This window comes from Ranitomeya imitator, chromosome 5, assembly GCF_032444005.1.
Source record: "Ranitomeya imitator isolate aRanImi1 chromosome 5, aRanImi1.pri, whole genome shotgun sequence".
NCBI classification, from domain to species: Eukaryota; Metazoa; Chordata; class Amphibia; order Anura; family Dendrobatidae; genus Ranitomeya; species Ranitomeya imitator.
This window is the reverse complement of record NC_091286.1, coordinates 659,791,766-659,806,643: the sequence shown is the minus strand read 5'-3', so window position 1 is coordinate 659,806,643 and position 14,878 is coordinate 659,791,766. Positions and strand designations below refer to the sequence as shown.

At 48.3% G+C, this 14,878-nt stretch overlaps 2 protein-coding genes across 6 annotated transcripts in view; one reads left to right on the top strand and one right to left on the bottom strand.

Moving 5' to 3' along the window:
- CYP39A1 (cytochrome P450 family 39 subfamily A member 1) overlaps window positions 1-6,773 on the bottom strand; it is a 148,047-nt gene extending 141,274 nt beyond the window's left edge. For 2 of the 4 annotated variants that reach the window (XR_011312532.1, XR_011312533.1), the window contains exon 1: window positions 6,497-6,773. Coding sequence is in view for 1 of the 4 variants with exons in the window: in XM_069728205.1 (XP_069584306.1) it covers window positions 6,497-6,700 (204 nt within the window). In the remaining 3 variants the exon portion in view is untranslated. The remainder of the gene's footprint in view (window positions 1-6,496) is intronic. The other 2 variants (XR_011312531.1, XM_069728205.1) reach the window with 1 other exon arrangement.
- A 165-nt stretch (window positions 6,774-6,938) lies between these two features.
- Window positions 6,939-14,878, top strand: part of SLC25A27 (solute carrier family 25 member 27) — a 33,235-nt gene continuing 25,295 nt past the window's right edge. Inside the window, exons 1-3 of one of the 2 annotated variants that reach the window (XM_069728204.1) lie at window positions 6,939-7,097; window positions 8,989-9,179; window positions 9,462-9,546. In XM_069728204.1, the coding sequence (XP_069584305.1) occupies window positions 7,039-7,097; window positions 8,989-9,179; window positions 9,462-9,546 (335 nt within the window). In that variant the 5' untranslated portion in view covers window positions 6,939-7,038. Of the gene's footprint in view, window positions 7,098-8,988; window positions 9,184-9,461; window positions 9,547-14,878 lie in introns of both variants that reach the window. The other variant, XM_069728202.1, reaches the window with a different exon arrangement.

The window sequence follows — 14,878 nt, the reverse complement described above, 5'->3', positions numbered from 1 at the left end:
CTTGGTAGTGCTTTTAAGCGCGGGCACCTACAGCTTAGTAACCGGGTTCCAGCACCGCCAGCTGGTCCTCGGTCGTGCCATTGGCTCTTGCACACTGGGGCAACGCATCTGGGTTCCAGCAACGCCAGCTGGTTCTCGGCAGTGTTTTTGACACAGGTACTCCCTCGTGCCAAGCCTGGTTTCAGCACCGTCAGCTGTTTCCGGGTTGTGTCAAGCTCACTGAGACGCCTATGCTTGCCCCGTCGTGGTGCTGTCGGGTTAGCCAACTCCAGGGTGCCTCCAGTTTAGGAGCTTCCTATGTGGGCTGCATGAACTGGTAGTCAAGGCTGGTTCTGTAGTGCCAGTAGGCCCAGCTCCCCCTGTAGGACTGTTGGGGTTCGGTAACTGCGGCTGCCTCGCGGCCTAGCTGTTCTCTCCTCTCCTGTGGACCTTTGGGTCCACCACCTGGTTCCAGCACCGTCAGCTGGTTCCAGGCCGAGCCTTTGGCTTAGGTGCCTCCTCCTGGGTATCCGAGTTCCGCCAACGCCAGGCGGTCCTTGGTAGTGCTTTTAAGCGCGGGCACCTACAGCTTAGTAACCGGGTTCCAGCACCGCCAGCTGGTCCTCGGTGCCATTGGCTCTTGCACACTGGGGCAACGCATCTGGGTTCCAGCACCGCCAGCTGGTTCTCGGCAGTGTTCTTGTCACAGGTACTCCCTCGTGCCAAACCTGGTTTCAGCACCGTCAGCTGTTTCTGGGTTGTGTCAAGCTCACTGAGACGCCTATGCTTGCCCCGTCGTGGTGCTGTCGGGTTAGCCAACTCCAGGGTGCCTCCAGTTTAGGAGCTTCCTATGTGGGCTGCGTGAACTGGTAGTCAAGGCTGGTTCTGTAGTGCCAGTAGGCCCAGCTCCCCCTGTAGGACTGTTGGGGTTCGGTAACTGCGGCTGCCTCGCGGCCTAGCTGTTCTCTCCTCTCCTGTGGACCTTCGGGTCCACCACCTGGTTCCAGCACCGTCAGCTGGTTCCAGGCCGAGCCTTTGGCTTAGGTGCTTCCTCCTGGGTATCCGAGTTCCGCCAACGCCAGGCGGTCCTTGGTAGTGCTTTTAAGCGCGGGCACCTACAGCTTAGTAACCGGGTTCCAGCACCGCCAGCTGGTCCTCGGTGCCATTGGCTCTTGCACACTGGGGCAACGCATCTGGGTTCCAGCAACGCCAGCTGGTTCTCGGCAGTGTTTTTGACACAGGTACTCCCTCGTGCCAAGCCTGGTTTCAGCACCGTCAGCTGTTTCCGGGTTGTGTCAAGCTCACTGAGACGCCTATGCTTGCCCCGTCGTGGTGCTGTCGGGTTAGCCAACTCCAGGGTGCCTCCAGTTTAGGAGCTTCCTATGTGGGCTGCATGAACTGGTAGTCAAGGCTGGTTCTGTAGTGCCAGTAGGCCCAGCTCCCCCTGTAGGACTGTTGGGGTTCGGTAACTGCGGCTGCCTCGCGGCCTAGCTGTTCTCTCCTCTCCTGTGGACCTTCAGGTCCACCACCTGGTTCCAGCACCGTCAGCTGGTTCTCGGCAGTGTCTTTTGCTCTTGTACCTTCTGCTCCCCATCCTGGTTCCAGTAACGTCAGCTGGTTCCGGGCAGAGCCTTTGGCTTAGGTGCCTCCTTCTGGGTATCCAAGTTCCACCAACGTCAGGTGGTCCTTGGTAGTGCTTTCGGGCACGGGTACCTCCTGCTTAGTAACCGGGTTCCAGTAACGTCAGCTGGTCCTCGGTAGTTCCATTGGCTCTTGGACCTTCGGCTACCCATCCGGGTTCCAGTACCGTCAGCTGGTTCTAGGCAGTGTCTTTTGCTCTTGTACCTTCTGCTCCCCATCCTGGTTGCAGTACCGTCAGCTGGTTCCGGGCAGAGCCTTTGGCTTAGGTGCCTCCTTCTGGGTATCCGAGTTCCGCCAACGTCAGGCGGTCCTTGGTAGTGCTTTTTAGCACGGGTACCTCCTGCTTAGTAACCGGGTTCCAGTAACGTCAGCTGGTCCTCGGTAGTTCCATAGGCTCTTGAACCTTCGGGTAGCCATCCGAGTTCCAGTTCCATCAGCTGGTTCTTGGCATTTTCTCAGCCTTCTTGTACCTTCTGCTACTTTCCAAGTTGAAGACCCTAAAGTCGACGACCCGGAAGACCACCCCGATGACGACGACGACGACCCGGAAGACCACCCCGATGACGATGACGACGGCGGAGACGACGACGGCGGAGACGACGACGGCGGAGATGACGACACTGGAGACGACGACCCTGGAGACGACGACATGGAAGACCGAGAAGCAGAAGAACAAGAGGCTGCATAGCAAAGAGCAGAAGAACATTAAGCATAAGACTTAATATCAGAGCAAAAGATATTATCTAAATTATATGCAGAAGAAGACTAAGCAGTGTATGGGGGTGAGTCCGTTCCTCCTCGTGGTGCCCCTGGATAAAGCCTGATGCTGCAGGCCAAACTGAACGCGGACAAATGTAACTTTTGTGACTGGCAGAACGGAAGGTGTAATCTGCCAACTTTTATAGATAACAACTACGGGAATGCCTGTCACAAATGAGAATATGATGAAGAAGTAGAATAGGAAGAATAATAACAGTGGAATAAAAAGAATATGTAGAATAGGAAGAATAATAATAGTTGAATAAAATGAATATGAAGAATGTAATCAAAAAAAAAAAAAAAAGGTAAAGGATGAAGAAGAAGATGAATAAGGTGAAGAAGAAGTTGATGTCAAAGATGCTGATGATGATGAAGATGAAAGTGTGGGAAAAGAAAAAAAAAAAAGAAAAAAAAGAAGGGGAAGGGCATGGAATAGTGAAACATCAATATCTGACAAAATAAAAAAAAAAATGTACATAGTCAATATCTTTGTCACTCCGAACGTCTTAAAAAAACAAAAAAAACATGCTATTCTATTTGATTGGGATAAACCTCTATGACTTTAATGTCTCCGCCACCTCCCCAAATACATCCGGCATTATTCTTAGCTGTTTTCCTTCATGTAGAATGAACCTACAAGGCAAGAAAGGGTTTATTTTAATTCCGATATTTTGGTCCCATTGACTTGCATTGGGATCGGGTATCGGTATCGGCGATATCCGATATTTTTTGAATATCGGCCGATCCTATCCGATACCGATACTTTCCGATATCGGAAGGTATCGCTCAACACTAGTTACCACTAACATGAAGTACAATATGTCACGAAAAAACAATCTCAGAATCAGCGGGATCCGTTGAAGCGTTCCATTAAGTACCAAATTGTCGCTAAGGGGTTAAACAACTGAATGAACATCATCGAAGGCCGGTGATTCCATAATTTTTGCCAGAGGTTGTAGATAGATAGATAATACAAGAAATAGAAAAATAGAGCAGCACATTCAGCATGGAAAGAATCTGATGCATAAGAGCTTCCACAGGCTTATACCAAACCTTGCATGTAGTAGTACAAAAAAGGAAGCAGCCACCACTGTCTGTGAATAAGCAGCTATTTCATTTAGCCCATGATGGCGACATTTCGGTTTAGTGTAGCGAACCTTTTCCAAGCAGTGAGGTCAGCGCACAGGTGAGTATACTGTATATAGGGATCATTTAATGATCATTAATCAAAAACAGTTCCAATATAAAGTACAATAGAGTCCAACATTTACATGATTCTATCCATACTTTGATAACAATACATTTAATTAATCCTTAAAAAGTGCTAGTGCATAAAGTGACCAATACATACAGTGGGTATGGAAAGTATTCAGACCCCAGTCCAGAGTGCCGGCGGTAGAGCCAGGACTTGATGCGTGAGTTTCTCGCATCGAACTCGTAAGTGTGACCCCGGCCTTAGTGTCAGTCTGCTGTTTGCAGGAGTGCAGAGCAAGAGACTCCGCAGAGCTCCACCTGTGTGAGGCACCACAGGCAAGCAGAGCCAAACAGCCAAGGAAGCCGAAGGGCCTGGCACACACAGCGGTACAGTCGCCCACGGTAACAGTCTCGAAGGTGGACTGGCGTGTTTATTGACTGCAATCTGGAGGCTATGGTTCCCGGCTGCGATCCGGAGGATATCGCATACTGTGTATTGCTGTGAGTTGGACATTAAAGAGACGTTTGCTTTTGGACTTTGCTGGGTCACTGCCTCATCACTGCATAGGGTGCTACCGCTGCACTACACTATCTACCCAACCATGAGAGTTTATTTTTTTTTACAATGAAATGTACTGAAAAATGGGAAAAAAAAATTCCAAAGTGGTGAAGCACCAACAAGAAAAAAGCCATTGTTTTCCATTTGTTTAATTTATTTTTTTATGATGTTCACTTTGCAGTAAAAAATACTTGTCTGCCAAATTCTATGGTGCAGTGCGGTTATGATAATACAGTTTATTATTTTATTATTATTATTATTTAGTAATAAAAAAATCTAAATAAATAAAAATCTAAAAATAAAAATTCTGAGAGCCATAACGTTGTTTTTTTTTTGACTAAGAGATTGGTATCAGGGCTTAATTTTTGCAGCAAGAACTGTAGGGGGAGGGGGGATTTGTGTCATTTTAGGGTCCAGACAACTTTCTGATCTCTTTCATTCAACTTTTTTGGTGCAAAAAAAAAAAGTAATCTCCCCATTTTGATTTCTTTCTCAGCTTCATTGTCCACCTTTGGGATAAATATTTTATTCATTTGGACACATACGCACGCTGCCATACCAAATGTGACATTTTAAGGGTACGTTCACACTGCTTCTTTTCCAGATGTTTTTTTTTTCCAAAGACGCCAAAGCGGTTGAAGAGAGCGACCCGACCGTTCACCTGGTATTTTCTGGTAGGAAGACGCTCTGTACTTTACAATACAAGCCAATGGCAAGACCCCCGTGTTTTTTTTTAAAAGCCTTTTGTAAACATTAAATGTATTAAGCAATAAATAAAATGTCAGAAACAACATTAAAAAATACACAAAAAAACACTCGCGGAAATAAAAAAATGTTTTGAAAATGACCATAAAATGGCAACAAACAACACCCAGGAAAAAGTACAAGTGGGTGGAGCTCAGGTTTTGCAAGGATATAAAGCTCCGCCCCCGAGCGACTCAACTGAGGAACCTGAAAACCAAGACAAGGCTGGAAGTTGAAACAGCCTGTACATTGTATCATGTCTACGCCATGCAGCTGCTGTGAAATTACAACCCCCAGCAGGCCCAGACAGCATCAGGTACTGGGACATGCTGAGAGTTGTAGTTCCGCAGCATGCCCAGACAGCTCCAGGTACAGGGGAAATGCTGGGAGTTATAGTTCCGCAGCAGACCGGGGATGTAAATGATTGCACTGAACAGAAATGCATTGGGTGACCTCAGCCACAAAGAAAACTACAACTCCCAGCATGCCCAGACAGCATCAGGTACAGGGGGAATGCTGGGAGTTGTAGTTCCACAGCTGACAGGGGATGTAAATGATTGCACTGAACAGAAATGCATTGGGTGACCTCAGCCACAAAGAAAACTACAACTCCCAGCATGCCCAGACAGCATCAGGTACAGGGGGAATGCTGGGAGTTGTAGTTCCACAGCTGACAGGGGATGTAAATGATTGCACTGAACAGAAATGCATTGGGTGACCTCAGCCACAAAGAAAACTACAACTCCCAGCATGCCCAGACAGCATCAGGTACAGGGGGAATGCTGGGAGTTGTAGTTCCACAGCTGACAGGGGATGTAAATGATTGCACTGAACAGAAATGCATTGGGTGACCTCAGCTTCAAGAAAACTACAACCACCAGCATGCCCAGACAGCATCAGGTACTGGGAGTTGTAGTTCCACAGCAGACTATTGCACTGAGTAGAAATGTGTTTTGTGCCTCTTAAGCTGCTGTGAAACTACAACCCCCAGCATGCCCAGACAGCTCCAGGTACAGGGGAAATGCTGGGAGTTGTAGTTCCACAGCAGACAGGGGATGTAAATGATTGCACTGAACAGAAATGCATTGGGTGACCTCAGCCACAAGAAAACTACAACCCCCAGCATGCCCAGACAGCATCAGGTACAGGGGGAATGCTGGGAGTTGTAGTTCCACAGCAGACAGGGGATGTAAATGATTGCACTGAACAGAAATGCATTGAGTGACCTCAGCCACAAGAAAACTACAACCCCCAGCATGCCCAGACAGCTCCAGGTACAGGGGAAATGCTGGGAGTTGTAGTTCCACAGCAGACAGGGGATGTAAATGATTGCACTGAACAGAAATGCATTGGGTGACCTCAGCCACAAGAAAACTACAACCCTCAGCATGCCCAGACAGCTCCAGGTACAGGGGAAATGCTGGGAGTTGTAGTTCCACAGCAGACAGGGGATGTAAATGATTGCACTGAACAGAAATGCATTGGGTGACCTCAGCCACAAGAAAACTACAACCCCCAGCATGCCCAGACAGCATCAGGTACTGGGGGCATACTGGGAGTTGTAGTTCCCCAGCAGGCAGGGGTTGTAGACTAATGCACAGAGTAGAAAATGTTTTTTACCTTCTGTCTTGCTTGTTCTATAAATTCCAGGGGGCATTTTCCCATCTCTAGCGCAGCCCCCAGCCATGGTATCCAGCCCCTGATACAGGGAGGTGCAGGGAGGCTCGGTCTGGTTCGGAAGAGATAACTTCTAGCCAAAAGTCCAACCAGAAGGGCCAGCAGCAGCCCGAGCACTGAGTGCAGCCCATCAATTGCCTCCAGCATCCTGCAGCTTACTGACACCTGCCTGGCATTGGTACCAGCATCACAGGGAGCCGAGAAGAAGGCGTGTCCACCGCTGAGTGACAGGTGAGCGACACAACCAATCAGCGTCTGCTTCCATGGAAAGTTAGCCAATCAGAAGTGGGGGCTCGGCGCTTGGGCGGGGTTTATTGATTGACAGCCCCTGCTCCTAGTCTGTGCAATAAGAGGCTGTCAAACTACACTTCCCGGCACCCTCTGCGGGCGGCGTGACGTCACGACCCAGGTGGTAGGGGGAGTTCGGGTCTCTGCAGCAGGCTGTGCCCGGGGATGGCACCGGAGGACCGAGCTCTGCCGGACACATGGCCCCAGCTCAGCAAGTTCGTCCTGTCCGCCTGTGCTGCCAGTGTGGCCGAGCTAGGTATATACACGGAGTGGTGTCCTGTCCTTACAGATCCCAGCATGTCCTGTAACCCAAGGGATTGCTGGTATTTGTGGTACCACTGCTGATTATTAGGCTATGTGCACACGTTCAGGATTTCTCGCAGAAAATTCCTGAGAATTCCGGACATTTTCTGCAAGAAATCCGCAAGAATGCGTTTTTGCCGCGTTTTTTTCTGGACACTTCCCAATGCATTTTGGAGTGGTAAATCCGCAAAAAAAACCCCGGAAAATTAATGAACATGCTGCGTTTTTTACCGCGATGCGTTTTTTTCGCGGAAAAAAACGCATTATGTGCACAAAACATGCGGAATTCATTCTAAATGATGGGATGCTTATTGTATGCAGTTTTATAGCGTTTTTATCGGGAAAAACCGCAACGTGTGCACACAGCCTTTACAGTGCTACCAAGTTTATAAAGGATTTTTATTATTTTCTTTTATGTTTTGCTGCTTTTGCACAGAAAAATACATATTAAGTTTCATATTCGCGTGTAGACAAGATGATTAATATGTGTGTGCATATAATGTGTACGTGTTCCAAAAAAAAGGCATTAAACACGAAAGAATAAAATAATATTCATATACTAAATTAAAAAAAATATAATATTACTATTATTGTTTAGTAACTTGTATATAAAATTTATATAGAAGTTAAAATAATTACAAAAATAAAGAATAAAATATGTTATTTGTTTTAGACATTTTTTAAAATTCTTTAATTCTTGTTTGTAGCTTGTATATAAATTTATGTACATGTTATGAAAGAAAAAAAAAAAATTAGTAATCGTATTAAATGTATACTTTTTTTTAATATTCTTTAGTATTTGTATAAAAATAATTTATATACAAGGTGTAAAAAGTAAAGAATTATATATAATTTTTATTTTTCCTTTTTTTATGTTTGTAGCTTGTATATAATTTTATATACAAGATACTAGTTATTTTTTTGTAACGTGTATGTAAACTTATTCTAGTTTAAAAAAAAAAAAAAAATCATTTTTTAATCGTAGCTCAAAAAATTATATATATATATATATATATATATATATATATATATATATATATATATATATATATATATATATATATATATATATATATATATATATATATATATATATATATATTATATTTTTTTTTTTTAAGCGCTGCATCTTTATTACTAAGGGGCCATAGCTTTGAAATGTAGGTGCACAGACAAAATTATAGATTCTGTTAAAAAATCAATAGAGCAGCGGCAATTGGAGAAGTTTTAATTAAAAGATCCAATGAAAACTCCTCCAGCGATCCTTGATTGCGGTGAACCCGGCCATTGCAGCAGAATGTCGACATTGTTACATCTTAAACCTGCGGCATGCGTGTACATGGGATCGGCCGGCACATGCTATAAGTGTAGGGTGGGAAGGGGGGTTACGGTGATAAAACATTAGCTGCTAGTCTGACTCCACAGCTCTGATGGGAGGACAGTGCGGAAAGCGCATGCAGCAGACCACGACACTCTGTCCTGTGCCGTCACCATACAGCTGTTGCTCGGCACATGCGTGTTTTGCACAGCCCTCGGTAGCGCGGTGGCATTATCTGTCCTGAGCGCATGTGCCGAGCGTCCCCTGAATCCCAGCGCATGCTCAGTTCCCACCAGTGGGCACTTCTGTAGGGACAGAGGATGTCTTCATCAACATCAAAAAGAAGCAAAGTGGCCTGAGTGCCCGGATTGCAGGGGGTGCGGAGGATTGAGCCCGGTTGGCCCTTTTAAGCAATTTGGTGCTGAACTGGAATTGAGGGCGCTAATTCTGGAAACGTGCCGGACATGTCTGCTGTACCCCACGGATGATGTCGCTGCCTGATACAATTTTCTATCTCTATCTTCAGTCACGTTCCCTCTGGATCTCACCAAAACCCGACTACAGATCCAAGGAGAGGCGGCTGTGAAACGGTTCGGAGAAGGAGGTGCGGCGGCGGCGCCGCCCTACAGAGGGATGGTGCGCACCGCCATCGGTATCGTACAGGAGGAAGGCGTGCTGAAGCTGTGGCAGGGAGCGACGCCTGCGGTGTATCGCCACGTTGGTAAAACATTCATATAGTGATTGGGGAATGGGGTCTGAGACAATGAGAGCCCACGAGGGGAGAAGCGTTACATGACCCAGTGCCCGGTGGCCACTAAACCGACGTCCACATCCTGGCTCCTCAGTGGTGGCGGCCAATCTTTACTAATCCTGTCCATGACTTTACCGCATCACACAGCATCGGCTAAGGATGTTTATTCATTGTATTTACCCCCATTTTTTTGGAATGTTTTGCTTTCTGGTATTTTACAGTACAATGATCTTTCTTCCCTATCGCAGTGTACTCAGGAGTCCGCATGGTAGTTTACGAGCAGCTTCGTGATTCTCCACTTGGAAAAGGAACGAGCGACACCTTCCCGCTGTGGTAGGTGGGCGAATATTCACCTTATTCTGTGCCTCTGTGTTCCTCTCATTAGTATACGACATGGGAAGAATGGGGTAGAAGAGACTTTTTTTTGGATGGAATAGGTCCTGGTAACAATGATAATTTTGTCCATATAGAGTATGTGGCGTCCCTCGCATTACACCCACAGTGCTTAACCGGTCACAATAACAGTGATTTTTGACCAGGGGTGCCCAAACTTCTACATGCCAGTGTATAGGAGCTTCTAAGTGCTAAGGTTTCACATTACTGGTATTGAGGGGCCGAGGCTGACCCCTGAAAAATATCATAGTATTATCCTTCCTCCACTAAACTCTACATCGGGCACAATGCAGTCAGTGGCTAACTTTCTCCTGACGCCGGCTGTTATACAGCGGTGCAGCGAGATGAGGCCGGATGCCTTACTCCTGGGGGAAAAGGTGACGTGGCCGGATGTCGTTCGCCCGGGGGGGGAAAGAAGGCTATGGGGTCGGATGTCGTATGCCCGGGGGGAAGGAAGGCGACGGGGTCGGATGTCGTACACCCGGGGGGGGAGAAGGCGATGGGGCCGGATGTCGTACACCCGGGGGAAGAAGGCGACGGGGCCGGATGTCGTACGCCCGGGGGGAAGAAGGCGACGGGGCCGGATGTCGTACGCCCGGGGGGAAGAAGGCGATGGGGTCGGATGTCGTACGCCTGGGGGGAAGAAGGCGACAGGGCCGGATGTCGTACGCCCGGGGGGAAGTAAGGCGACGGGGCCGGATGTCGTACGCCCGGGGGGAAGAAGGCGACGGGGCCGGATGTCGTACGCCCGGGAGGAAAGAAGGTGACTGGGCCGGATGTCGTACGCCCGGGGGGAAGGAAGGCGACGGGGCCGGATGTCGTACGCCTGGGGGGAAGAAGGCGACGGGGCCGGATGTCGTACGCCCGGGGGGAAAGAAGGTGACGGGGCCGGATGTCGTACGCCCGGGAGGAAAGAAGGTGACGGGGCCGGATGTCGTACGCCCGGGAGGAAAGAAGGTGACTGGGCCGGATGTCGTACGCCCGGGGGGAAAGAAGGCGACGGAGCCGGATGTCGTACGCCCGGGGGGAAAGAAGGCGACGGGGTCGGATGTCGTACGCCCGGGGGGAAGGAAAGCGACGGGGCCGGATGTCGTACGCCCGGGGGGAAAGAAGGTGACGGGGCCGGATGTCGTACGCCCGGGGGGAAAGAAGGCGACGGGGCCGGATGTTGTACGCCCGGGGGGAAGAAGGGGACGGGGCCGGAGGTTGTACGCCCGGGGAGAAAGAAGGCGATGGGGTCGGATGTCGTACGCCCGGGGAGAGAGAAGGCGACGGGGCCTGATGTCGTACGCCCGGGAGGAAGAAGGCAATGCATGTTATACACTGGTGTACGGGGGGAAGGCAACTGGCAATGGATGTCATACACTGGCGTGTGGGGACGCGCAGATATCATATGCCACTTTCACTACCTCCAGCACAGGGGTCCTTACATGGTCATCCGTAACCCCATTGACGTTATTGAAGCTGTGGCCTCACATTCGCTGCTCTGTTCACGTTCCTGTGATCAGCGGGGTGCCCAGCACTCGGACCTTTTATCAATGACTAATATTTTCTCTTTGCCACGACAGCACCCACTGAGAGAGGGGATCCGCCCCTAGGAACAGGAAACCCTATGGAGAGACAAAAGGGGCGGTCCCCCTCGCTCCCACAGTTTGGTTTCCTGTTCCTACGGGAAAATCCACGGAGCGAAGAGGATGCCCAGCCTGGACGCCGCTTGCGCAGTTTACCTGTGAGGATGGCAAGGGCTCCAAGGCTGGATGCAGCGTCGGGGGTACTGGCTCAGTTTCCCCCCTCTGCTGGCAGACGCCGCGAGACCGGGACAGGCGGTTGCTGGTTCGCGGCAGATGTCATCCGGCGGTCTGCAGGGCGAGCGCCGGTGGGAGCGTCGCGCCGTCCTCGGCGGACGCCTGTACAGCGTGGAGCCCAGTGCTGGTAAGCTCCCGGGGGGGCCGGAGGAGTGAGACGGCGCCTGCGCTGAAGCCGGTGACAGCGCAGGCGCATACAGCATGGCCGCGACCCGGAAGTGGTTAGCACTTCCGGGTTCGACAGGAAGAACATGGCGGCCCCCATGTGAAAAGGACGCCGGCGCTGCATCCCGGCGTCCAAAATGGATTCTACGAGGGAGCCTACGGTACCTTCTGTGGAGATTACCGCTGTCACCCCACGCAGCCATACCAGCAGCAGCCGCTCTAAAAAGAGCGGATCGTCTAGAAAGAAATTGGATCGACCACCTATATCTCAGTCTCCTCCTCAGCCGGTACCTTGACAAGACAGCTTCTGGGTGAGTGTGCATCTACCCCACTAGGCTGATTATTGTCCCTCTCCCTCTATATAGGTAAAAAGAACGGAAAAAGCGAAACACAAGCAGTGTGCATTATGTCTCCAGCCCCTTCCGGATAATTACACTAAGAGGCTATGCAATTCATGTATTAATACTACGTTACGGGAGGAAGCCTCAGTTAAATCAGAGGACATAAGAGTCATGATTAGGGAAGAATTACGAGCCCTGCATAGTTCTGACAGAGAGCCACGTATTAAGGAAAAAAGAGGATACGTTTCCCCTATATCCGACCAGTCTTCTGAGTTAGAGGATGCAAACTCAGATATATCACAGCAAGATGTGTCCTCAGATGAGGATCAGGATACGTGCTTCCCCACAGACAGCATTGACAATCTGGTGAGATCAGTTTGTAACACTATGGGCATAGAGGATTCTAAAGTCCCTAGAACACAGCAAGACATAATGTTTGCTGGTCTATCCGAAAAGAAAAGACCCTTTTTTCCGGTAATAACGGCATTGAAGAATTTAATCAAAAAAGAGTGGGAAAGCCAGGGGCAGAGGGGTTTACCACCGTCTTCAAAAAGGCGTTACCCCTTTAATGACGAAGAATTCTCAACATGGTCTAAAGCCCCGAAAGTAGACGCAGCTGTGGCGTCTACATCAAAAAGATCCTTACTGCCTGTAGAGGATTCAGGCTCATTGCAAGATCCTCTAGATCGTAAAGCCGATTCGCTTCTAAAAAGAGCATGGGAGACCTCTGCAGGGGCTTTTAAACCGGCTGTTTCAGCTACATGCACCGCGAGGTCCATGCTTGTCTGGCTGAGTGACTTGGAGGAAGGGCTGAAAGGAGGTCTCTCTCGGGAGAAGTTGTTGTCCTCTATACCCCTAATTAGAGGTGCCACAGCCTTTCTGGCGGACTCATCTGCCGATTCTATACGCCTGGCAGCCAAGTCGGCAGGACTGACGAATGCAGCACGTAGGGCCCTGTGGCTTAAGGGCTGGAAGGGTGATCCCCAAACCAAATCCAAATTATGCGGCCTCCCATGTCAGGGTGAGTACCTGTTTGGTACTAAACTGGACGAGATCTTAACTAAAGCGGGAGAAAGAAAGAAGGGCTTCCCTAATAATAATTACCTTCCATTCTATAGGAGAGCGTTCCGAAAGCCCGCGTTTAATAAAAGGAAGGAGTTTAAGAACCAAGATCGCTGGGCCACAAGAGACACAAAACAAAGAGGTGCATTCTTTGGGAAGCGCCCTTTCAAGTTTGAAGACAAACCCCGTTAGGACAGATCTACCTGTGGGAGGCAGATTGTCCTCCTTCTCAAACCAGTGGCGGGCGATAACATCTAATATTTGGGCAAATATCCTTATCAACTCCGGGTTAAGATTAAAATTTTCCCGAGTCCCTCCGGACTCATTTCTATTGACTTCATTAAAGTCTCAGTTACAACAAGAGGCATTGGAGCAGGAGATAATGAATCTTCTATCCAAGGGAGTCTTGGTGGAGGTTCCATTCCTTCAGGAGGGAAAGGGATTCTATTCCCCGTTATTTTTGATTCCAAAACCGGATGGAACATTCAGAACCATTATAAACCTTAAAAAATTAAACATCTACTTAGAAAATCAAACCTTTAAAATGGAGTCTATCCGGTCCACCATTAAACTCCTGTTTCCCTATTGCTTTATGACGGTTCTTGACCTTAAAGATGCGTATTACCATCTACCTATTTATATAGAGCATCAACAATATCTCCGTGTGGCGATTGTATTGAATGGGTGTATCCGACACTTTCAGTATACAGCTATGCCTTTTGGACTATCAATAGCTCCAAGAGTGTTCACTAAACTAATGGCGAAGGTAATGTCATACCTAAGGTTAAAAGACACCCTCATAATTCCATACCTAGACGACATCTTGGTAATAGGAAATTCTCCTTCACAATGTCAACAACGATTGTGTGATATAATAGCATCTCTGCAAGGATTGGGTTGGATAATAAATTGGGAAAAATCTAGGCTTTTCCCAACAACTCGGCAAATTTTTCTGGGGATTATATTAGATTCTACAAGCCAGAGATGTTTCCTTCCGGAATCTAAACAAGTAACGGTTAAAAATAAGGTTCAGTCGGTAATAGATAAACCCCTAATTTCCTTGAGAGAAGGCATGTCCCTTCTTGGCTCCTTCACGTCATGTATCCCAGCGGTTCCATGGGCCCAATTCCATTCGAGACATCTACAGTATGCAATTTTACATGAAGAAGAAAAATCACATGGTCGTTTAGATGTTAAGATTTCCCTTTCTAATGAAGTAGTCCAATCTCTGAACTGGTGGCTAAAACCAAGAAACTTGGTTAGTGGGGTCCCCTGGGTAGTTAAACCCTCAAATATAATATATACGGATGCCAGTCCTACTGGCTGGGGAGCACATTTAAAAGGCCACCTAGTCCAAGGATTATGGTCAGTCACGGAGTCAGACGACTCTTCTAATATAAGAGAGCTAAAAGCTATCTATCATGCTCTATGTGAATTCCTTCCGCAGCTACACGGGACACATACCAGAATTCTGTCAGACAACATGACATCAGTCGCTTATATCAATCATCAAGGAGGAACAAAATCAGGAACACTCATGTCTATAACCGAAGACATTCTAACTATAGCCGAAGAACATCTTCTGTCCCTGTCAGCGCTGCATGTCAGAGGAGTGGACAACTCGAGAGCAGACTTCCTCAGTCGTCATACCCTCCACCAAGGAGAGTGGGTCCTAAATCATCGGATTTTCAAAATGATAACTATGATATGGGGTATACCCGAGATAGATCTCTTCGCCACAAGACACAACAGGCAATTAAAAAGATTTGCTTCAATGTTCCGGGCCGACAATCCCGACATTCTCGATGCCCTTCAGACTCCTTGGACATTTCAGAAAGCATACGCTTTTCCTCCTCTGATTCTTCTACCAACAGTAATCAGGAAGATAAGGGAGGACCG